The sequence below is a fragment of the Wickerhamomyces ciferrii genome, contig 00123 (assembly GCF_000313485.1).
Source record: "Wickerhamomyces ciferrii WGS project CAIF00000000 data, strain NRRL Y-1031 F-60-10, contig 00123, whole genome shotgun sequence".
NCBI lineage: Eukaryota > Fungi > Ascomycota > Saccharomycetes > Phaffomycetales > Wickerhamomycetaceae > Hansenula > Hansenula ciferrii.
Window position 1 is genome coordinate 45555 of NW_011887617.1, and position 23440 is coordinate 68994.

The 23440-nt window shown below is 33.7% G+C and overlaps 7 protein-coding genes across 7 annotated transcripts; 5 read left to right on the forward strand and 2 right to left on the reverse strand.

Moving 5' to 3' along the window:
• Positions 1 to 249: 249 nt before the first annotated feature.
• CTT1 (catalase T) lies at positions 250 to 1923 on the reverse strand (the record flags this gene model as incomplete). The annotated part of the gene is made up of 1 exon (XM_011275452.1): positions 250 to 1923. The coding sequence occupies one exon, from the start codon at positions 1921 to 1923 to the stop codon at positions 250 to 252; it is 1674 nt and encodes a 557-aa protein (XP_011273754.1).
• A 2250-nt stretch (positions 1924 to 4173) lies between these two features.
• Positions 4174 to 5298, forward strand: ZRT2 (low-affinity Zn(2+) transporter ZRT2; the record flags this gene model as incomplete). Its single annotated transcript, XM_011275453.1, has 1 exon — positions 4174 to 5298. The coding sequence occupies one exon, from the start codon at positions 4174 to 4176 to the stop codon at positions 5296 to 5298; it is 1125 nt and encodes a 374-aa protein (XP_011273755.1).
• Positions 5299 to 5925: 627 nt separating this feature from the next.
• On the forward strand, positions 5926 to 14508 carry CSF1 (Csf1p; the record flags this gene model as incomplete). The annotated part of the gene is made up of 1 exon (XM_011275454.1): positions 5926 to 14508. One exon carries the CDS (start codon positions 5926 to 5928, stop codon positions 14506 to 14508), a length of 8583 nt encoding a protein of 2860 aa, XP_011273756.1.
• A 268-nt stretch (positions 14509 to 14776) lies between these two features.
• APC2 (anaphase promoting complex subunit 2) lies at positions 14777 to 16675 on the reverse strand (the record flags this gene model as incomplete). Its single annotated transcript, XM_011275455.1, has 1 exon — positions 14777 to 16675. One exon carries the CDS (start codon positions 16673 to 16675, stop codon positions 14777 to 14779), a length of 1899 nt encoding a protein of 632 aa, XP_011273757.1.
• A 283-nt stretch (positions 16676 to 16958) lies between these two features.
• DCN1 (NEDD8 ligase DCN1) lies at positions 16959 to 17872 on the forward strand (the record flags this gene model as incomplete). Its single annotated transcript, XM_011275456.1, has 3 exons — positions 16959 to 16970; positions 17035 to 17384; positions 17656 to 17872. The coding sequence occupies 3 exons, from the start codon at positions 16959 to 16961 to the stop codon at positions 17870 to 17872; spliced, it is 579 nt and encodes a 192-aa protein (XP_011273758.1).
• Positions 17873 to 18369: 497 nt separating this feature from the next.
• On the forward strand, positions 18370 to 20415 carry BN7_3930 (Transcription initiation factor TFIID subunit 12; the record flags this gene model as incomplete). The annotated part of the gene is made up of 1 exon (XM_011275457.1): positions 18370 to 20415. One exon carries the CDS (start codon positions 18370 to 18372, stop codon positions 20413 to 20415), a length of 2046 nt encoding a protein of 681 aa, XP_011273759.1.
• A 233-nt stretch (positions 20416 to 20648) lies between these two features.
• Positions 20649 to 23429, forward strand: DIP2 (snoRNA-binding rRNA-processing protein DIP2; the record flags this gene model as incomplete). Its single annotated transcript, XM_011275458.1, has 1 exon — positions 20649 to 23429. The coding sequence occupies one exon, from the start codon at positions 20649 to 20651 to the stop codon at positions 23427 to 23429; it is 2781 nt and encodes a 926-aa protein (XP_011273760.1).
• Positions 23430 to 23440: the final 11 nt, after the last annotated feature.

Sequence of the window (23440 nt, forward strand, 5' to 3'; positions counted from 1 at the left end):
CGGTGGATGTGATGCTTGAAGGTCCAAGGATAGGATCCGTTTTGAGATCGATAAACATCAGGGTAGCTGAGAAGCAACACCAATGTAACTATATTTGGAGTTTATAGAGCTATAGCTTAGTGAAGAAGACAAATAGTTTTACAACTACATATACCATTAAAATCCAATACAATAAAAATTCCTATTATATAATAAAACCGTATATTCATAACCCATGATTAATAAAACATTTAAAGATGATAAACATCATTAATGTTGACTTGCTAAGACAGCTGAATTACCAATACCATTAGCATAATTTTCTGGTGATAAGTATTCATAATCAACATCTAATTCTTTAGCAACTCTAGCACCCAATTCTTTATCAACCAAACCCCAATATTGTGGAACTTGTTTTCTAACTGTTGGATTACTGATATTACCAGCAACACCTGCAATGTTTTTAACAAATTTAGCACGATCTTTATCACTGAAAACCTTGTGATATAATGCTCTTGGTTGTTCTAAATCCAATTCAGAAAGACCTTGTAATTGGTAATAATATTGTTTACCCCAAACAATCTTTTCATGCTCTTGAATTTTAGCAATTGCTTTTTGTTTCTTTAAAGAATCAATTTCAGTTTCTTTAGAAATAACACCATAGTAACTATCAGCTGCTTCACCTTGACTATTTAAAGTTTTAACACGATCACCTAGGGCAATATAATTTGGTTTAGAACCTTGACTGACGGTAGCTTGAGGACCAGCTCTTTGAAAGTTACCAGCCATATAAGGACAACCTGAACCTTTTTCAAATGGTTTACCACGATTGATTGGTAGTTGCTGATAATTAGCACCTAATCTATGACGTTGTGTATCTGGATATGAAAAGATTCTTGATTGTAAAACAGGATCATTTGAAGGTTCAATACCAGGAATGAAAGTTCTTGAAGGACTGAATGCAATTTGTTCAATTTCTTCAAAATAATTTGTAACATTTTTATTCAACACAATACGACCAAATTTTCTTAATGGGAAATCTTTATGTGGCCAAACTTTTGTTAAATCATTAATGGAATAACGGAATTCTTCAGCTTGTTCTGGAGTCATTGTTTGAACATAACAAGTCCATGATGGATAATCACCATTCTTAATTTGTTCAACCATACGTTTTTGATGATCATCTGGTGATGAACCATTCAATTCAGCAGCTTCTTCATCAGAATTAGTTTGAAAACCACGATCAGCTAAAACATGAATTTGAACATAAGTAATTTCATCTTGATCATTAACAAATTTATAAGTATGACCAGAATAACCATGCATTGCACCCCAATCTTTTGGAGTACCACGTTCACCAAATAACCAAGTAACTTGATGAATTGATTCTGGGTTTTGGATCCAATAATCCCAAGCTGCGGTAGAATCAGTATTTTGATCCAAGTTTGTAGCTGGATCTCTTTTTTGTGTATGAATAAAATGTTCAAATTTATTTGGTTCTCTAATGAAGAAAACTGGAGTATTATTGAAAACCCAATCATGTGCACCCCATTCTGTATGGAATTTAATTGAAAATCCTCTTGGATCTCTTTGAGTATCTGGAGAACCTAATTCACCACGAACACCACTGAAACGAATAGTTAATGGAGTTTTATAACCAACATTTTGATATGGTTTAGCATAAGTTAAATCAGAAAGAGAATCAGTCAATTCAAAATAACCATGAGCACCACCACCTTTAGCATGAACAACACGTTCTGGAATACGTTCTCTATCAAAATGAGCTAAATTTTCAACTAAATGATTATCTTGTAATAATAAAGGACCATCAGGACCAGCTAATTGTGATCCATATGGATGATTTGGATAATACCAACCATTTTCTGTAGCATAAACAGTTGGAGTATCAGTAGTTGGTCTTGATTCAAAATCTGGAGCAGGCATTGTGATTATGAAACTGTTTAGTGAAGAAACAATAGAACAATCATTAACTTCTATAAAGGTAAAACTGGTGATATATATAGTTTTCAATAGATGAAGCAATCATATCTTAGTAATTAACAACAATATGACCAATTCTAACAATTTGATTCGTCAATTGGACATATTCATAGCAAAGTTTAAAGTTTGTTGTGTTGTTGTGTCATCTCCATTTTTTTTTTAGTGTTGACCGTTGCGACTTTTCTGCGTATAAGCTGATTTTTTGCCCATATCTTTGTAAGCTTGCTGTGGGAATATTTGTAAACAACTTGAGTCTATAATTCCATCATTCATACATTAGATTTGTAATAGTAAAAGTGAACTCCGAAAGTTCCAGAGCTAGAACCACAAGTTACCACATTAAAGCTGAACTTTAATTAAAAATCAATTGTAATCGTTGATGTTGTAAGTATAATAATCAGCACGATTCATTAAGTTACATTATTTCGATTGTTCCAGCTTAAGTACCCGTGCAAATTTCTCAGGAGAGGTTATTCTGGATGAACTTTTTCGCCCAAATCTGACAAAAGTTTTGACCTTTGACTCATGACAACACTAGACATAGACTGAATACAGTATATAGATTGTTCAAACTTTGCCTTAAAGATAGCCAGTACCTGTCAATCTCTAGCTTGCTCTTATTTTTATTCAAAGTTCAAAGTAATCACTTACATAATCTTCTTTGGTCATGTGCTAGAAAACGTGAATGTCACGCTACTTCGAAATAGCTCAAAAGGGAAATGGTTAAGCAGCGCATGGCTGTGCCAGTGTAATTGGAAGATTATTATTTGAAACTCGTATATGCTTCAAAGTTCAAAGTCTCTAGCTACCAGATTTACAAGCACTTCTCGGTGTTCAGTTTGATAGGGTAGTGAGAGGCTAGAGCGTCGAGTATTATGATATATACATGATTTAATCATTTAATTACCATTCGAGAATCGAGATAATCATGAGATGCATGCAATGAACTTAATCGTACAATTAGTTAATTAAAATGCAGAAGATCTAACGGCCTTATCTTATTTTATATTCTCCACTGGAAACCTCAGATATTCCAGAAGGTATCGCATAACTCATAAATAGATTATAGAACTCATTGGTTACAAGTTTACAACTTACAAGTTACAACTTATTTAATTATACGTACTAGTGTTATGTAATCGTATAATTTCTCGAAAAGCAGCACAACCACCAAGGTACTCAAAAGGCACTTTCTTTTGGCAGATGACATTTTTTTTTTTCTTCTACTATGAAAGAAAAATGCTGTAACCATCACGGTTGAATAATTGATAAAATCCCTAGAGTTAACATGAGATTTAAATTTTCAAATGGTTTTGGTTGCATTCAAATCCTCAAAAGGTCCAAATATCCATCATACCTTACATTCATCGCCAAGGTTGTTTAGTGATACTATATCCTGTGCTCGTGTGTTATATTAATAAGTTTTCTATCTAATTTAAAGTTTATCAGTTGCATTATCGCCTGAGTTTAAACTTTTATCAATACATCAACTGTTCCAACTTCCAAGAAACCAAGACGTATCAAATTTCAATCATCAAAAAGATCTTGATTTATACGTTTTTACGGCTTGATCATCAATAATATTTTCCTTAAAACTCCATTGAAGCTTGATAGATTACTTTGGTACACCGGTTATTACCTTTTTTGCATATACAATAGGCAATAGAAGAACGGTGAACCACATACATCGTATATATTACCTTTAAGGTTGATCAATTTTATTCAGGGCTTTACTATCAAAAAAGTACGAGTTGTTGAATTAACATTACTGCTGGATTTACATATTTACACTGTTCGGCAATTGTTTGATTATTCGTGTCGTATTTACATTGCATTTAACTGGCTAGTATCCATTTTTATTCATAGATTTTCAGTTTCGTGCTGCTTCATTTTCAAAAAAATACTATTGAGGTTATCGCAGACTGACACAACTTTTACTAGTGAATTAAAAGAAAATTAAAGTGTTAAACGTTTCAAGTTCACATACTTTTTCCAAACTTAAATTGTGAAAAAGCATCCAACATATTTCCACATCAACTCACGGTCCCTTTATCCAATCTTTTAGAATTATATAAAGTTGGTATCTTGGCCTTTATTTTTTATCCAAGACATTTAGAATATTAAAAGCTTGGTTTATCAACGGTCAAAACAATTTTGCATTCAAGAATTGTCAACTATACAAAACATTATACAATGAGTGCTGAATTGTTACGTCTATTCATCAGAGATGATGCTGATGCTGAAGAAGCACCAGAATGTGCTACTGATAATGAATATGATGGTAGAGATAATTTGAGAATCTTGGCTGTTTTCATGATTTTAATCTCTTCAGGTATTGGTACTTTCTTCCCATTATTATCCTCAAGATATTCATTCATTAGATTACCAGAATGGTGTTGGTTCTTGGCTAAATTCTTTGGTTCAGGGGTCATTGTTGCAACTGGTTTCATCCATTTATTAGAACCAGCTTCAGATGCATTAGGTAATGAATGTCTTGGTGGTGTTTTAGGTGAATACCCATGGGCTTTTGGTATTTGTTTAATGTCATTATTCGCTTTATTCTTATCAGAAATTATCGCTCATCATTTTGTTGCTAAAGCAGCCGGTTCAGCAGGTGTTCAATCTCATTCACATTTTGGTAACCCACATAAAGAAGTTGATGTTGAATCAAAAGATGAAAGTTATGATGATGTTAAAAATCAATCTCAACAAACTACTAAAACTGCCTCACATGTTCCAGGTGCTAACCATTTCTCTCATGATTCTGAACATCAAGATCCTGAAATTGCAGGTACTTTAGCTGCTAACAAAGACCATGAACAATACTTGAACCAAGTTCTTTCTGTTTTTGTTTTAGAATTCGGTATTATCTTCCATTCTGTCTTTGTTGGTTTATCTTTAGCTGTTGCCGGTGATGAATTCAACACTTTATTCATTGTTTTAGTTTTCCATCAAATGTTTGAAGGTTTAGGTTTAGGTACCAGAATTGCTGATACTCCATGGGATAAAACTAGAAGACACACACCTTGGTTATTAGCTTTAGGCTTCACAATTACCACTCCTATTGCTATTGCCATTGGTATTGGTGTAAGACATTCATTCAAACCAGAAAGTAGAACAGCTTTAATCTCTAATGGTGTTTTCGATGCTATCTCTGCTGGTATTTTGATTTACACTGGTATCGTTGAATTGATGGCTCATGAATTCTTATACTCTAACCAATTCAAGGGTGAAGGAGGTTTAAAGAAAATGTTATTAGCATACTTCGTTATGTGTTGGGGTGCTGGTTTAATGGCCTTATTAGGTAAATGGGCTTAGATTTCATTGGTTTAATTGAACATAATATCTTATTCATAGAACATAATAATATTTTAGTTTTATTTATGCATTTTCTGAAAAACTTTTCAAAATAATAGATGATAATTGTAATTTCTGTTTATAAAACTAGATGTAGAAACAAATTTCAATTACTCCTACGTCGTTACCTTATGCTTTAGATATTAAAGGCCGAAAAAATCCGTATAAACATTTTCGCGAAATCACCGCGAATTTTTGAAGCTCATCATGTTAAAAACAACAACAATAAATACAGAAATTAAGTACCACCCAAATAACCGCTTGTTTTGATAACTTTGAAGACAAAACTTATTAAATTAACAAGAGTCCCTTAAAACTGACGACCAGGAAGATAAGATGGATGCGTCATCACAGTTTACATCCGTCTCCATATCGAGGTCCAGAGACTTCAGTTGGGTCTTCTTTGTTGATTGGTTTTTAGCATTTTTCCTATGTATTGGGTTCATATTTCATTTCAATAGACTAATAGGGATAATTTTGTCATATATACTGAGGATACTTTTATGGAAGACAAAACAAATAAAGATAGATATCCAGTCAATACAATTCTCATTTCTTGGGGGAAGGATTTTTTTCAAGAATTTGACCATGATAGATAAAGATCAAACAGTTTGTGCATTGAAAGGTTGTATAACATGGAGATATTGGCTGCCATATGTACGACAAAGTGAAATAAGTGTCACATCAGATGAGAACAACACTAGTATAGGGTACAACTCAAAACTTCCCTGTCGCATAATTATAGAATTAGACGGTTTAGAAGCATTCATATATAATAGAACCGTTTCATATGATAACGTTTTAAATACATTATCAAGTCAAAATAATACCAATAATAACAATGGTCAACAGTCTCAAACTGAAAAGGAGCATTATGATGTTTTTTCTAACTCAGCTAGTGATAATACTACGGTAAATTCAGATGATCCAGAGATTAGTAAACCAAGCTCATCATTCATGGCCAAGATATTACCGATACAAGTCAAAATCAATAAGGGTGCCATTGTTGCTGGTAATAAAACAACACAGGCTATTCTTGTGATGTCATATTCATCCGCTGATGGTATAATGGATTTTCTCAGGTCTGATAATTCATTAGATGATTGTCGTCAGTCCTTTAAAGTCAATTTTGAGAAATTTCAGGTATTTTTGAAACCTAATATATCATTTCAAGAAAATTCAAAAGAGCATTCAGGAATATTTTATAAACAAAAACCAAATAAGAAGAAATATGCTAATAGATGGATATTATACCGCTCATTAATCAAATTATGGAAGTTTTATGAACGTAAGAAGAAACCAGAAGATGAACATGCGGAATGGAGAGGTTTAGCACAGTATCTTGATAATGACTCCAATTCCATTACAAATGTTAAAGAAAGAGAGCTGGAATATGGTAAATATACAAATTTATTGGATTGTGATTCTGCTATAATACAATATTACTATGATATACCCGGTGCTGTTCCAGAAGAAGCCATACCATCAAATCCTCAGGAAGGACTAGATGTTGGTAATGGCGGTTCTGCACCAAAGTTTGGATTAAATGTCCAATTATACGGCTCTACAATTTTTTACGGCCCATGGGCTGAAAGACAAAGACATTCACTGCATCAGATGCTATATCCTACCATATGTCGGGACGGTACACCACAGGGAAGATTAAAACCTGGTAAACAAAGAATGTATACACAATATCAGATGGCTGTGGAGATAATGGACGAAGCTATCATCAGAGTTCCAATTAGAGAATTTAGTAAGAATGAGGAATACGCTGAAGCTACAAAAGATGCTCCAGATACAAAAAGGCCTTTTGGCTGGATTGAATTGAAAATGGATAAGAATTCTACTATTACAACTACTGTGGGTCTGGTAGCTTCAAAGAATGGTTATGATAACAGATTAAATATGTCTATGTTGAATTTAGAAGTCAGATCAAGTGTCAATCATGACATTATGCTTAGATGTAAAGAACATCAAATTAACGCAAACATCGGCTATCCATTGAAATGGAATGGTCATGCAATTTGGGTCTTTCTTAATGAATCAAAAGAAGTTGATACTTTCTTTTTGAGAGAACATATTACATTATTATCTGATATGTTCACAGATTTTTCATCGGGCCCTGCAACTCCATATGAGCTATTTCGCCCATTCACTTACATTATTGATTGGAAAGTTTCAAAATATGCTATTTATATGAATGTCAATGATGCAAATATCATCAATAATCCATTGGATTTCAATGACAATTGTTATCTATCATTTCAAGGTGAACAACTGGATATAAATGTTAATATACCATTGGAAGCAGTACTGAGGAAAGTTAGTACAATTTCATTCAATTTAGCTACACCTGAGCTGTCAATGGTGATGGATACTCCACCTTGGCACACGTTGAACAATTTTTTGAAGTTTAAAGAAGTTGGAAGATCCAAAGATTTTACCATTGATGGATCTTATACATATCATTCTGAAGTCGGATTGGATTTTGTGGATACCATTGTGATTGCTTGTAAAGGTAAAAAAATGGTGCTGGAATGCTATGGGTTTGTTGTTAAATATATCTTGAGTATAAAAGAAAATTATTTTGGGGATTTCACCAGGTTCAGAACTCTTGAAGAATATACACAGGAGCTTCATGACGAAAAACCAGAAACTTCAAGTATTAGTCATAATGAAGAGAAGACCAAAGAGAAAAATTTCAAAAGAACTGAAAATGAAGAGGACGTCCATTTCTCGTTTGACGTGGAAGAGGGTTGCTTAGTTTTACCTTCTAATATTTATGACAGTTCCTCCAATGTTTCACTATATTTCAATACATTGAACATGGACTTGAGGTTTACCAACTATTATATGGATTTTGAAGCTGATATAACTCCAGTGAAAGGTGTATATATTGATTCTTGTGATCCAAGTACTGTCTTAGACATGACTGGGTACGAAACCTTGAAGGAACACGACATTTTCGTCGATGGACTTGCTATACATGGCCATAGAATGTTTGGTTTGCCTCCAGATGAGATCAAGTATTTTTGTAAATGGGATTTGGAGCCAGGTAACGTTGAATTTTGTGGGAAAGCTCAAGCTTTGGAAGGATTGATGTCCTCACTTGTTAAATTAGGTTTTGGTTATAAGAACTTGGAAAACAGTCTGTTAATTGACGAACCAGAGATAAATGATACAACATCTGTATCTTTAATTGCACCAAAGATTGCCATTCAACTGGAAGATCCTGATATAGAATCAATTGTGAATATTGAACTATCGAAAGTTAATTTCTTTTTCATAGACATCACCAATCCGCGTTACACAGAGCGCATCTCTGCTGATATAGAGAATATTTTCATTAATGTTCAGGACAAAATGACAAATAAAGCCAGCTTTGAAGCTCAGACTTCTCTCAGATTCACAAACTTCACACAAATTAAGGATTTCTACAATCAAAGAGCAAAGCATGACACACATACTGCATTACAAGATGGTCCTTTTCACAGGGTTCCCTTTTTCTTGAAAGAAGAGTTGAGGGATTACGAATATAACTCATCTTTTGGCTCGATAACCCCAAGCTACTCCATTCCTGACTGTCCAGCCCCACTTACTAGAAATTCAGTTGATCTAATATTTGAGGACCTTGGCCTCGAAGAAGAAGACGTGGACAGTTATAATTCAAGTTTATCTTCGAAATATCCAAGCGAAGAGGAATTGAATTTTTTTCAAGATTTCAATTCGGAGTTTCTTCCTGCACAAACACCTAGAGCTACGACATTATCAACTGCAAAAAATTATGCTGATACTGTGGCAGGTGCAAATATTAAGGTGACATCAAATTATAGAGATGAAAATTTTGCTCCTCAATACAAAGCAGATTCTAGGTTTGAATATGATAACTTCATATTGAATTTTGGTGATATAGATATAACAGCTTCACCATCTTCCATTCTTGTTTTTTTGTGCTTTGCTGAGAAATTCTTAACGAGATCAATGAGTGCTGTTTTGGATGATCTTCATATAACAGTTTTAAAAAAATTATTCATTTCAAGAAATAAAGAACCAACTGTTAAAAATATAAGGTTCTTGACACCAAGGGTGAATTTTAATTTTGGAAATTTTGAATGGAATCACAACTTTGAACCATCTTTGAAGACAGAACATTTGAACTTGACTGTTGATAACCCTTCGTTGGTTTGCTCGGTAACAAACACTTTAGATAATGAAGAAGAGATAGTTATGGCACTTAATATAATGTCAATTTTAATAACTTTAAATGAAGCTGGAGCCAATACTATTATTCCATTGGAGTTAAGCATATATGATCTTGAGCTTTGGCTAAACAAGGATAAAAAGAAAACAAATTCGTTATCATTGAGGAAGATTGATGTCAATATACAAGAGGGAAAACTAGATTGGATGGTTGATTATGCTGGAAAATTCTTAACAATGGCTGGTGAAATTTCCAAAAAGTTGGAAGGAATCAAAAAGTGCTCAAAAAAAGCAGAGGTGGAGTTACTATACCAGATCACATTAGCTAGTACAATTTTCAAAGTTGAGCACGATCCGGCTGTACTTACAAGACCAGCTTATATTATCAGACACTCAAGACAGCATATAAGAGGAAATGACAGTTGGAAGGTGATGATTCGTTTAAAACATATCTATGAAAATCTTGACCCCCAGTGGATCGAGGAACATCAAAAAATGTTCCTAGACCAAAACGTTGAAGCTCCTGATACAGCATTGGAAGAAGTTGTTAAAGTATTTTCAAGCTGGAGGACATGGGAGTTTGAAGATATTGATCATTCTTATGTCTTCAGACATGTGTTTTCAAAAAGTTCTCAAGAGCCAAATTTAAACTCTGTATCTGAATTATCAGTGCAAGAAATCTCATTACTAGTAGATACAGAAGCTGGTGATAGAAATTACGTTGATTTAGACTTTCTTGAAATTTCGGGAAGCAAATCATTTACAGAATTTATAAGCTTGAATCAAAATCTCAATAGCATTTCCAGCTGCTTAAGTGTGAAAGTTTCTTCTATCAAGGGAAGATTATCACAGTTATTGTTTGCCTTCAAAAAGTTTGAAAAGATTATACCTGGCAAAGAAAGAAATAAAGCCACTGAGACACTAGATGCGCCAATTGCGAAAGAGATTAACCAAGTTGCCCTTTTGGTAGAAAATTATGATTTGAGAGTTGATTGCTTTGATGTTGGATGTGCTATTAAGGGTAATGATTTCTGCTCCAGTTTGATGATTTTTAATGAGACAGCTAATAATGATTTCACTTTAGTGCTTTCATCACAAATGTTTTCTATTGATATTTTATCCATGGGAATAAAAGGAGCATCCTACACGCAAGGAAGCACAAGAATAAACTTTTCTAGTGCAAGCGATATCAAGTGTGGTCCAAAGCTTGTTGATATTGCAGTGTCCTCAATGACGTTAAGTATTGATCAAGATACCGATGTTTATGTCCAGCTTGCAGTTGATGTCAAAGACAGTATTGAAAATTTAAGTATGCTATTGGAAAAGCATAAAGAGGGACCTTCTACTGAATCCGCTAATATTATTGCTGATAAAAAAGACTCATTTATAGACACTCTCTCTTCAATTGTTTTGAAGATCAAGATTGAAGATGTTAACTGGAGAACCCGCGCTCTATCACCACTGTGTGTCTCAGGTTCTATACAAGGCTATGAGAGTAAGCTTTCTTACGCTAAAAAAGTCCTCATTGCTCCTAATATAATCCGGAAAGCTGCCATGAACTTGAAGTTGAAGAGTCATAAAGTTTTGGACATTGATGTGACGAATTTTGGTGCTATAATAAAATCAATCTTGGATGAGGATACTAAACTCGTTGAATTAATGATTGATTCTCAAGATACAAATGTCGTGGTGTTGGACTTTTTGAGACACCTAAAATCAATAAAAAACGACTTGAATGATCTTTATTTATCTGCTGATAAAATTCAAAGGTGCTTGAATCAGTTCAAGGATGACGAACATAGCTCACATTCACAAGACAGGAAGAGTGATACGGGTGACACCATTTTGAAGAGAATCAAATTCGATAGTTCAGTGATTAAACTTGCGATTCAAGCACATAGATCCACTGCTAGATTGGATATTAATGGACTTTCTAGCTCATTTAGTGATTATGACATTTTCAATGGCCAAGCCCTCAAATCAAAACCTTTTGGTGATTTCAAAATTGAGAGCTTAAAGCTCGATCTGGAAAAGAACACAATTAGTCAAGCTATTTCCAATATACTAGATTTGAATATTGCATTAAAGGTCTTTAACGTCAGATTAGAGGAGCAACTTCTTCAAACTCTTGAAATTGAGTCCAACTATTGCCGGATGATGCTCCATCCTCAAACTATATCCGTGATTATTGAGCTTTTAAATGATTTTAGATTTGCCTTCTCAACACTGATGCCAGCAAAGGCTAATAACAAGGAAAAGGTCAAAACTGACGGAGGGTATAACTTTCAAAGTCAATTTCATGCAGTTCATATGTTATTTTACAATTTCTGTGTTGGATTTATGTTTGACGAACCATCAGAGGAATATCCCGGGGTGATAGCTGGGTGTGAAAAGGTGTTTGTTATAACTGAGGATACAGTTGGAAAATTGTCTTTAGTTCATGCTTATGTTTCTATCGCAAATGGAAAAAATACATCCGACTTTTTCAGTGCTTCAAATGAAATTTCAAGTCCTAATAGAGCGTTTTTACCAAATATGCAAGTCATGTACGCAATCAAGAAAAATGACAATAAAAAGGATATCATGCTAAGAGTTACAGGTGAGGAGCTCGATGTCAAGTTTGTGTCATCATCAATTGTTTTATTGGAAAAAACATTAAAAGCTGTAAGTACTATTGAGGCTTTGAAAAAGAACATAAGAACATATCCAAAACCACCAGTACCAGAGCCAGCTACCTCATTTCAAGAAACCTACAAGATACCATCAGATGTCACTTCTATTAGTTGTATCATGAACTTCGCTGGAGGTGTGGTAAAACTGTACAAGTATGATGAGTTCGAGTCCTTAGAAGATACCTATGCACCATCATTTGAACTAAGAACCCCAGCTGTTAAAATTGCTGCTGAATATTCAAAGACATCAGGACTCAAAGATCACCATATCGACTTTGAAGTATTCACATCATCTTCAAGTAATAAACTTTATTCTACTTGTGTTCCTGTGCTGTCTGATATATGGAGTTCAGTTAAACGCCTTGGTCAACATTCACAATCAAGTGCACCTGTGGAAAAGGTGGGACAATCAAACCCGTTAATGAAAGATACAGAACTCTTGAAAGTACTTGCTAATTTCCATATAAATCTTGCTATACACGTTGACAAGCAAGAATTGAGCTTAAGCTGTGAACCTTCAGCAAAAGTTCAAGCTGTTGTTGGAATTGGTGGTATTGACATTAGACTGGGAACTAATGATACTGATGACTCTGAACTTCTATCTGGTACCTTGAAATCAGGAAATGTTAGTGCTTCATTACAACATATTTACTCCAGAGAAATCAGTGCTTCCGTTTTAGTTGATGAAATGCTAGCTACAGTTTTAGTGGCAGGTCCTGATAAACTTAAGGTATATGCCGCTGGTAAAGTTGATAATGTATCATCTTATATCAACCTCAAACAGCTACAAGATGTTAATTTGTTCAAGGATCTTTGGACTCCAGAAGAAACTATTTCAGACTCAAATGATAGCATATACTCTTCCAAATCAGCTGTTGATAGTATCAGAGATGAGAATATTGTCTCAAGATTTCAAAAAGTATCATCAACAGGTGCAGTTCCATGGAATTTCAACTTTACAATTTCAAATGTTAAATGTGAAGTTGATTTAGGTCAATCTTTAGGTGTACTAAGCTTGGACTTAGATAGATTTTGGGCTGCTTCAAGAAAAAAAACCAATTGGGAGCAAAGTATGGCGCTTGGATTTGATACGTTGTCTTTAAGCTCAGAAGGTAGACTTTCAGGATTTTTGACAGTTCATGATATCAGAGTACATTCTGTAATCCAATGGTCATTGGAGGGTGACTTACTAGGTATACCTCTGGTGTTATTGTCATTTGGGTTTGAGTCAATAGAGGCGAAGGCATCTTTTGATTATAATGTTTTCCTCATCTCACGTATGTTGAAGTCCTATATAACAGTTTACAATCAAATTGATTCCACTAAACTGTTGAAAGACAAACTTGTTGCAAGTGTGATGTGTGGTTCTGTTGAGATATTTACTACTGCATTAGCTGCATCAAACATCTTAGATATCTACAATACCATCTCACGTATTCGTCAAGATAACAAAAGACTTTATAAGGAAGATTTGAATTCTTCCAAAAAATATATAAATAATGATAAAAAGACATTGGATATTTTGAATGTTATTGCCACATTGAGAACTGAATTGGACGTTAATTTTGGTAAGCTGTTACTCCATGTTTATCCAGGTTCACTTCTTGATTCTCAAGTTTTAATCATTGACATTGGTGGTATGACTGCTCATTTTGAACAACAGACTCAAAATGAATCAGTTGTTACAGATATGAAATTACAATTACACAATACTTCTGTGGCATTATCCAGTTTCAAGAAACAATTACCGGAAGAAGAATTGAATTTGATGAGTATAGATAAATATATTCTTCACACTGCTGCTGCAAGAGGTGGTGGTATTTTTGTGTTCCCATCTTTGGAAAGTGCTATGCAAACCTGGCAATTACCTAAGAGTAACATCATTGAATACAAGTTCAGAAGTGCATTTGGTGGTAAGGTTGATGTTCGCTGGAATTTAGGTTCAGTGACCTTTATTAGAGAAATGTGGGCTACACATGCTAGAGCATTTTCATCACGTTTACCAAAAGGAGCAAATACAAGAAGAACTAGCGTTCCTATTTATGAAGATGTTAACATTGAAGAAAAACTGAAAGATGTTGAGCTTGAAGATAAGTATAAATATGTTGCATTAGAACCACCAATTATCGAAGCTCCACAATTGAGAGATTTAGGTGATGCAACACCACCATTAGAATGGTTTGGTCTCCATAGACAAAGGTTTCCTGGTATCACTCATCAATTTGTCATTGTTGGTTTACAACAGTTGGTTCATGAAGTTGAACAACAGTATGGTAGGGTTTTAGGTAAGGTATAGATAGTGTTTGTTCCCCCTAATATTAATGATACATATAGGAAACAAACTTTAAAAAAACAAACTTTTAGGACCAATTAATTAAAAGTTATTATTAATGAACGTATATTTATTGTTATATTTTATTGATTAAACAATCTGTAAACGAACGATTATATATTTTTTACGCTAAATTGAAAATAAAACTACATACATGCGATCTGGGGTTCATGCTCGTATATTTGTCATAAATTCATATGAATATATAGCTGGTATCCTCAAAATGATTAGCTCATTTGAAATTTTTAAGTTTATATTGTCCATCTTCCAAGTCTAGCCTGTCTTCAGTCACCCAGGTATTTAGTTGATCTCTAACATCTGTAGGTGATTGACCAAAAGTTTTTTCAGTTGAAAAGGACAACTTTAAAAATGAATAAATTCTTTCAGCTGATAAAGCTTCCAAATTTTCAAGCATACCTTTAACAAATGGCCAATAGTTGGTATTTATTTCTGTTGATTTTGAAGCTTTGGTCTCAGGGATTACTTTATTATGATTATTAGCTGGCGGATAATCTTTTTGATTTTCTAACACATGATATAAACCATCCTCAAACTTAAGAACAGACTGATCAACCCAATATGAAAGTGATTTTTCAGCTAATTCAGTACCCATTTTCAAAGAAGAAGATACATGGTCCAAACTTAAACCTGATGAATTATGAAACAAGCTTATAATCGCAGCTTCAGGAGGCGAAACTTCAAATTTCAAAGTTTTATTATCCAGTTGAAGTTGAACCGTTGCAGAACCTAACTTTGTTTGCTTCATTTTTCTCCCTGGCCTTATTATACGGAATTGGTCTTCAAATTGTTTCAAGGTTGGTTTTATACTCTCTGGAACTTGAAATTCATCTTCTGGAAGATCTGGCCAATACATATAGGATAGGATGGTAAATTGAACATCTCTAGAAATACTTCGATCCAAAGTATGTGCTTTGTGATCTGTCAGTTTACTATCCAAAATATCTCGAATCATAACATCTAAGTTATTAAATTCACCTTCACCAAATTTACTTTTAAGTAAATCCAATTTCCTTGAAGTTTCATAAAATTGAAAAGATTTCAAGGATAATAATTCATCAGCAAAAACATGAGAAAATTCAGTAACAAACACCTCTTTAGTGTCAAATATGGATATTAGTGATTCTATTATATCTTGTTTTTTGAAATCTGGAAGTGCATCAATAGGATCTGGGTACCAACGTAAATGTAAATCATTTACAGGAATCTGTGTTACCATTTTGAGCTCATCTGCAAGAACAGATAACTTATTTTCTTTTCTAGGGTTCATTAAAGCATCAACTATCAATGGAATTGTATCTGATCGGTCTTTGAGGTATCTTCTTATAGGTCTAGAAGCATTGTCCAAGAGAACACCTCTTGGGTCAACAATTAAAAATGATCTGATTGTTGAAATATAACATAATATTATATCATCAGTATTAGACCCAGCATGTAAAAGATATCTATTGCAATTTTTTGTAAATTCATTAACCAATTGTAGCCGTTGTGATGGATCTAGAAATTGACGAATATCATTCAATGCAGGTATTGATTCTGGATAACTTTTCACTATATCTAATATTTCATTTATCCTTAGTGAAACAAGTTCTTTTTGAGAGAGATCAATCTCTTCATATTTCTCAGCAAAACTAACATTCCATATACCAGCATGTTGTTTAATTTGTTCGACTAATGATTTCTCAGTTTGTAAATTATCATATTCAGTAGTATCTAGACCTATTGATTCAGAAAAAAACTTATCATCTAGTGCAAATTTCCCACTTTTGAATCTCAAGAGAGAGTCCAAGGCACGTAAGAATTGGTTAGCTTCATAATCTTCTAATGTGATGAAATGTAATGGGAACATAAAGAATCTTCTTGTACGTTCAACTTGACGAACATTTTCGAAATCCAGCGCCAATATTTGAGACCTCATCTGTTCAATGTATTGTAATATTATAGGCCATAGGGCACCCGAGGCTAGCACATTCTTTAGAGCAGTTTTCACACGCGTAGTTGGTTCCTTATGCTCGTGATTCAACAACCAGTTTGAAGCCAGATCAGTATCGTTATCTGTGGGTATTTCTGGCAGCGGGAAAACTTTCTGGAAATGTGACTTGTTGAGAAGCATCTTATTTGATCATAAAGACAGAAACCCAAGTAGCAAAACAAAAAACAATCAACAATTTGAACTCAGCGGCTGTTTTGCTTGTATGGTGATGAGCTTTTGTTGTGGTTTAAAAGCGAAATCAAAACAACAAAAACATCACGAATTTTTTTTGGAAAAGACATCAAAATTGATTTTGAACAATCATCAAATTCAATATTGTCACAATTCACAAACTTCGAGACTTCAGCCATAAAAGTGACCTCTGTTGAGCTTAAGACATAGTGTGCAAAAGAGACGATATATAATGTCAAGAAATGTATGTAATGATTGAGTTTTTCTCAGTGGTTTATAACTGACTTACTAACTATTAATGTCAACAGTTGAAAAGACAATTGAGAGACCAATTCATTGATTTCACAGATACAACATCAGCTATAGCTGACCAATTTTTGAAAAGTTCCAATTATGATCTAGAACTGGCAATCAATGAATACCTGTCTTATCAGGCCTCCCCAAATCGTAAAGATAATAAGAAGTTGACACAAATTTTCGATAAGTATAAAGACGCAGAAAAGGATATAATAGATGTTGACGGTACCTTAAGCTATATTGATGATTTAGGATATGAACCAGAAGATAGAGTGGCACTTGCATTGGCAGAATTTTTGGAATCACCTTCTGCTGGTGTCTTTAAAAGACAAAATTTTGTTTTGAAATGGCAATCAATACAGTATGTTGAACAGTAGTTTATTAATGTGACATTACTAACATTATGCTCTTAGTGCTGAATCAATTGAAGATATGAAGAAACACCTTAAACTTCTAGAGAAACAATTGATTGATAATGTTGATTATTTGAAGAAAGTTTATGAATTCACTTTTAAATATTCACTGGATGAAGGACAAAGAACTTTACGTGAGTATACATTTACCAAGGGCTACATTTAAACATGAAACTAACAAAACTTGATAGCATTGGAAACTGCAGAAGACTATTGGAGACTTTTATTAGCACCTGCTTACGGTACTAAAATCGATAAATGGATAGAATTTTTGAACGTTGAATGGAAGCAAGCCATAAGTAAAGATACTTGGAACATGTTCTTTGTATTCTTACAAGACTACGAAAAAGATCCAGAATTGAAAAACTATGATGAAACAGCAGCATGGCCTAGTATTATTGATTCTTTTGTGGAGTATATTAAAGAAGGTAATTGAAGAGTTACAGAAAGGGATTTACTTTTACCACATATGAATCTAGAGGCCACCTTCAGAAAACAAATATATACAGGCTTATACGCACAGGAGTCAGCCCCATGATAACACACCACAAAGTCACATAAATTAATACATATATAAGGTACTTCTCTGATTAACTTTTAATGATTTAAGATGTTGTAGATGAGCTTAATACTTATGTACCCGCGATCGAATCCACAAAGTGTAACCCTACTGAGAGCGCAACTATAAATTCGCGACGCGATAGTAATAAATAAAGCTTGAACTTGAGCATTTGTTGTATTCAACTCTTGCATATATAAATAGCTTCAGAATCACAACAAAGAGTCGGTATTTCATCAAGGAATCAATACTAGGTAATTCCTGCTGCGAATAACCATCAAGAATAAACTTTTCTGTGAGATTTAGGTCATAATAAAAGTCAACAATTGAAGTGGTGCTGTTTATTTTGATATAGAGATATATTTCATCCAAATATGAATCAACAGCCAAATCAACAACAACAACAAGGTCAACCTCAAGCTAGGCCACCTGTGACTTTCCAACCTGGTCAGATTCAACAGTTGGTGAAACAATGTAATATAGAGTTCACTGAAGCTAAGAAATTAGGTCTAGATACTCCAGCTGGTCAAGAACGCTTAAAGAAAGCCCAAAGAATCAAACATATCTTGGTTCAATATCAAAGTCAACAACAAAGATTGAGTAATTCACAAGGTGGGACACCTCAAACACAAACTACTCCAACACCACGAACTCAACCACAAACCCAGTCTCAACCTCAACCTCTAACTGAAGCTACAATAAATCTATATCCACAAAGTAGTTCACAAACATCAATCCAATCACCACAATTAAATCAAGTTCAACAACAACAATTGAATCAAAGAAGCTCTAGTCAACAATCACCTGTACCTCAACAACAAGCTATTCCACAACAGACAGCCGCTTTAAACAATAATGGTCAAACTGCATCTCCAAGCCCAATGGCTCAAGCAACAAGTGGTAACAATCCACAACCTGGTGGTGGTGGTAGTGGTAATGGTAATACACCTAATCCTCAGGTACCACCAAAAAATCCATATCAACAGCTGCAACAAGTTAAAATCGTACTAGGAGAATTTCAAAAGAACTTGAAAGCTGTTGACGATAAGAAGAAAAGTGGTAATTTAACTCCAGAGCAAATGCAAAACCTGTTACAACAAGAACAAGTTCTGAAAACTCGTTTCAATACTTATAAAACAGCTGCTATTAATTTATCTCAGCAAATACAGAAACAACAACTGGCTTTAAAGCAACAACAACAACAGCAACAACAACAAAATTTTCAAAACCAATCCAGATCTCAAAGTGCTGTTGATAATTCAGCTAATCAAATTCAAAGTCCTTCCATTGGTCAGAATGCTATTCAAAATCAACAACAAGCCCAACAAGGTAATAATACCAATTTGCAAAATAATTCACCAATGATCCAACAAAATCAAGCTCAAAATTTACAAAATAATGGCAACAATAATAATTTCCAATTTAACCAACAGCAATCCCCACAGCTTAACCAACAACAAAATAACACACAAGCTCAAGCTATCCAAAATCAACAAAGAGTTTTATCCCAATCACAAACACCACAAACACAACAACAACAAATCCCAAAACCTTATACACAACAGCAACAACAACAACAACCACAAATCCAAGCTCAAGCTACTATAGGACAAACATCATTACCACAACAAGGACAACCTCAGATTCCAGTTCAAAACAACCCAAATGTACCATTAGGATTGAATCAACAACAAGCGCAACAAGCTAGAAGTAATTTACAATCCCGTACAGGTACTCCACAACCACAAGTTGGAGCCAATATTGGAACAGGTGTAGGTGGTGTTGCAGCTCAAGGTCGTTCAGCTTCTCCTAATACACCTGTGACTAATGTCAATGCTGCTGCTAGACCAAATAGTGCTAATGGTAATATTGTCAACCCTGCACAAGCTGCCAATGTTTTCAAAACAGCAGTTCCTTCAATGCCAATTCCAAATCAAATTAATGTTAAACCACCAACAGCTGTTGCATTCAATCAAAATCGTCCAAGTTTGACTGGTGGTCAAGGTATTTCAGCTCCTGCCTTAACAACTCCTGCTATTATGAAGTTGCCACCATATGAAATGCAAAGTGATAGAGTTTTATCTAAACGTAAATTAAGTGAACTTGTCAAAACGGTTGGTGCTGATGAAGGTGATGGTGAAACCACAATTGATGGTGATGTTGAAGAATTATTATTAGATCTTGCAGATGAATTTGTTACCAATGTTACTGGATTCGCCTGTCGCTTAGCTAAACATAGAAAATCTGAAAACTTAGATGTCAAAGATGTTCAATTACATTTAGAAAAGAATTGGAATATTCGTATCCCTGGTTATTCATCAGATGAGATTAGAAGTGTTAGAAAATGGGTTCCAAGTAATGCTCATAATCAAAGAATCCAAGGTATTGGTATCTCAAAATCTGTTGAGCAAAACAAATGATCATGATTAACCTATTTAATTTCTACTTTAATTTTTTAAAATGAATGTATTATTGTTTTTTGTTAAATGTATGTAGTTTATGTTTTCGGTTCGGCCAGGCTGATTTTTTGATGACATAATCTCATCGCATAGAAAAAAAAATTTTAGATTTCTTCATATTTATATAGAAAACAATTGGAAATACCAAACTTGAACTTGAGTGAAGAAATTTTGTCGAGTAAAGATTTGTTATAATGGTTAAATCATATCAAAGATATGAACAACTGAGTTGTTTTGGTGTGATCTCCTCAAAGTCCAATGTCATATGGATTCCACCTTCAAATAAAACTAGTGCAGGTCAAGCTATTACTGCAGGTTTAGAAGAAATCTTAATCTGGGATGTCAAAACTGGTGAATTAGTAAAGAAGCTTAGAGATGGATTAGCTCCAGGTGCATCTGACTCTAAGTTAGGTAAGCCAGCTGAAATCACATTTGTTGAGCTACACCAAGATACAAATCTTTTAGGTGTTGGTTATGAAGATGGTTCAATCAAGATTTGGGATTTAATCTCAGGTACTGTTTTAATCAATTTTCAAGGTCACAAATCTGCAATCACATTATTGAAATTTGATGCAGAAGGTACTAGACTGATTTCAGGTTCAAAAGATTCAAATATCATTTTTTGGGATTTAGTTGGTGAAGTTGGTTTATTCAAATTAAGAAGTCATAAAGATCAAATCACCGGTTTATGGTTTAACGAAGAATGGTTAGTCAGTACTTCAAAAGATGGTCTTATCAAAGTTTGGGATTTGAAAACACAACAAAGTATCGAAACTCACGTTGCTCATACTGGTGAATGTTGGGGATTGGGTCTTATTGATGATATACTTATAACAACAGGTGCTGAAAATCAAGTCAAAGTATGGAAATTAGATTTATCATCTGAAGATAACAAATTGAAAGAACGTGGTATTTTCGAAAAACAAAGTAAATCAAGAGGTGAAGAAATCTCATTCAATAAAGCCGGTTCAAATACTTATTTCTACATTCAAAATTCCGATAGAACTATTGAAATTTTTAGAGTTAGAACCACTGATGAAATAGCGAAAGCTACCAAAAAGAGAGAAAAAAGATTAAAAGAAAAAGGTCATGACGAAGAAGAAATTGAAATTGCAATCAAAGAATCTGAAGTTAACATGCTAATTCAACCATTCACTGTTTTAAGATCTATATATAAAGTTAAAAGTGCCACATGGGCATCAACAAACAGTTCTAAATTAGAGCTTTTAGTTTCATCGTCAAATAACACATTAGAATACTATACTATTGCATATACAAATAAAGAAGTATCACCACCTGTCAAATCATACACAGTGGAATTACAAGGTCATAGAACAGATATTAGATCTTTAGACATAAGTGATAATAACAAATTACTAGCCACCGCATCTAATGGGTTATTGAAAATATGGAATACTAAGACCAATAATTGTATAAGAACATTTGAATGTGGTTATGCATTAACAACCAAATTCTTACCTGGTGGATCATTAATCGTCGTTGGTACAAAGACTGGTGAAGTTGAATTATATGATCTTGCAAGTTCAACTTTACTTGATACTATTGAAGCACACGAAGGTGCTATTTGGTCCTTAGATCTGACCCCAGATGGTAGATCAATGGTTACTGGTTCTCAAGATAAAACTGTTAAATTCTGGAATTTCAAGATTGAAGATGAAGTTACTCCAGGAACAGTTGTAAAATCTTCTAGAATGAAGATTTTCCACGATAAAACTTTAGAATTGAATGATGACATTTTAGCTTTGAAGATATCACCAGATAAAAAATATTTAGCTGTTTCATTATTAGACAACACAGTTAAAGTTTTCTTTTATGATACATTGAAATTTTACTTAAGTTTATATGGTCATAAATTACCAGTTTTATCATTGGATATTGCAGATGACTCCAAATTAATCATCACATCATCAGCCGATAAAAATATCAAGATTTGGGGTTTAGATTTTGGTGATTGTCATAAATCAATTTTTGGTCATCAAGATTCAATTATGAATGTTAAATTCTTACCAGATTCTCATAACTTCTTTAGTGCCGGTAAAGATGGTCTTTTGAAATATTGGGATGGTGATAAATTTGAATGTATTCAAAAATTAAGTGCACATCAATCACAAATTTGGAGTATAGCTGTTGCAACTGATGGTTCATTTGTTGTTTCCACATCTCATGATCATAGTATTAGAATTTGGGAAGAAACAGAAGATCAAGTTTTCATCGAAGAAGAAAAGGAAAAAGAAATGGATGAGTTATATGAAAATACTTTATTATCTTCTCTTGAAGGAGAAGATGAAGTTAAGAAAGATGATGACGAAGAAGAGGAAAAAGATGAAGCAACTGGTGTCAATCAACAAACTTTAGAAACCTTAAAAGCTGGTGAAAAACTTTTGGAAGCTTTAGAAATTGGTTACAAGGATATTGAAGAAGAAGAAAAATACCAAGCTGAATATAAAAAATGGTTAAAAACTAAAGCTGGTGATCAGCCAATAAAACCTACTAAAGATGCATTATTACAAGCAATGAATAAATCAGGTTCAGATCATATACTGGAAACTCTATTGAAAATCAGACCATCACAATTGGAAGATGCTCTTTTAGTCTTACCATTCTCATTTGTGCTCAAATTCTTCAAGATTATTGAAAGATGGACCAAGACTAATGCTATATTGAGACAACATTTAGCCATCATTTGTCGTGTATTATTTTTTTTGATAAGATCCAATTTACACGAGTTGAATAGTATGAGAGATGAAGGTACAAAGAGACAAATAACTAATGTCAAATCCCAATTAAGAGCTCAATTGAAAGAAAACTCCAGTGAATTAGGTTTCAATATTCAAGGGTTGAGATTTTTGCAAAATCAATGGAATTTGACACATAACACAGAATTCATTGATGAATATGAAAATAGAGAACAAGTCGACAAGCAATCTAAAAAGAGAGTTTATCAAACTTTATAACAATGATTTAA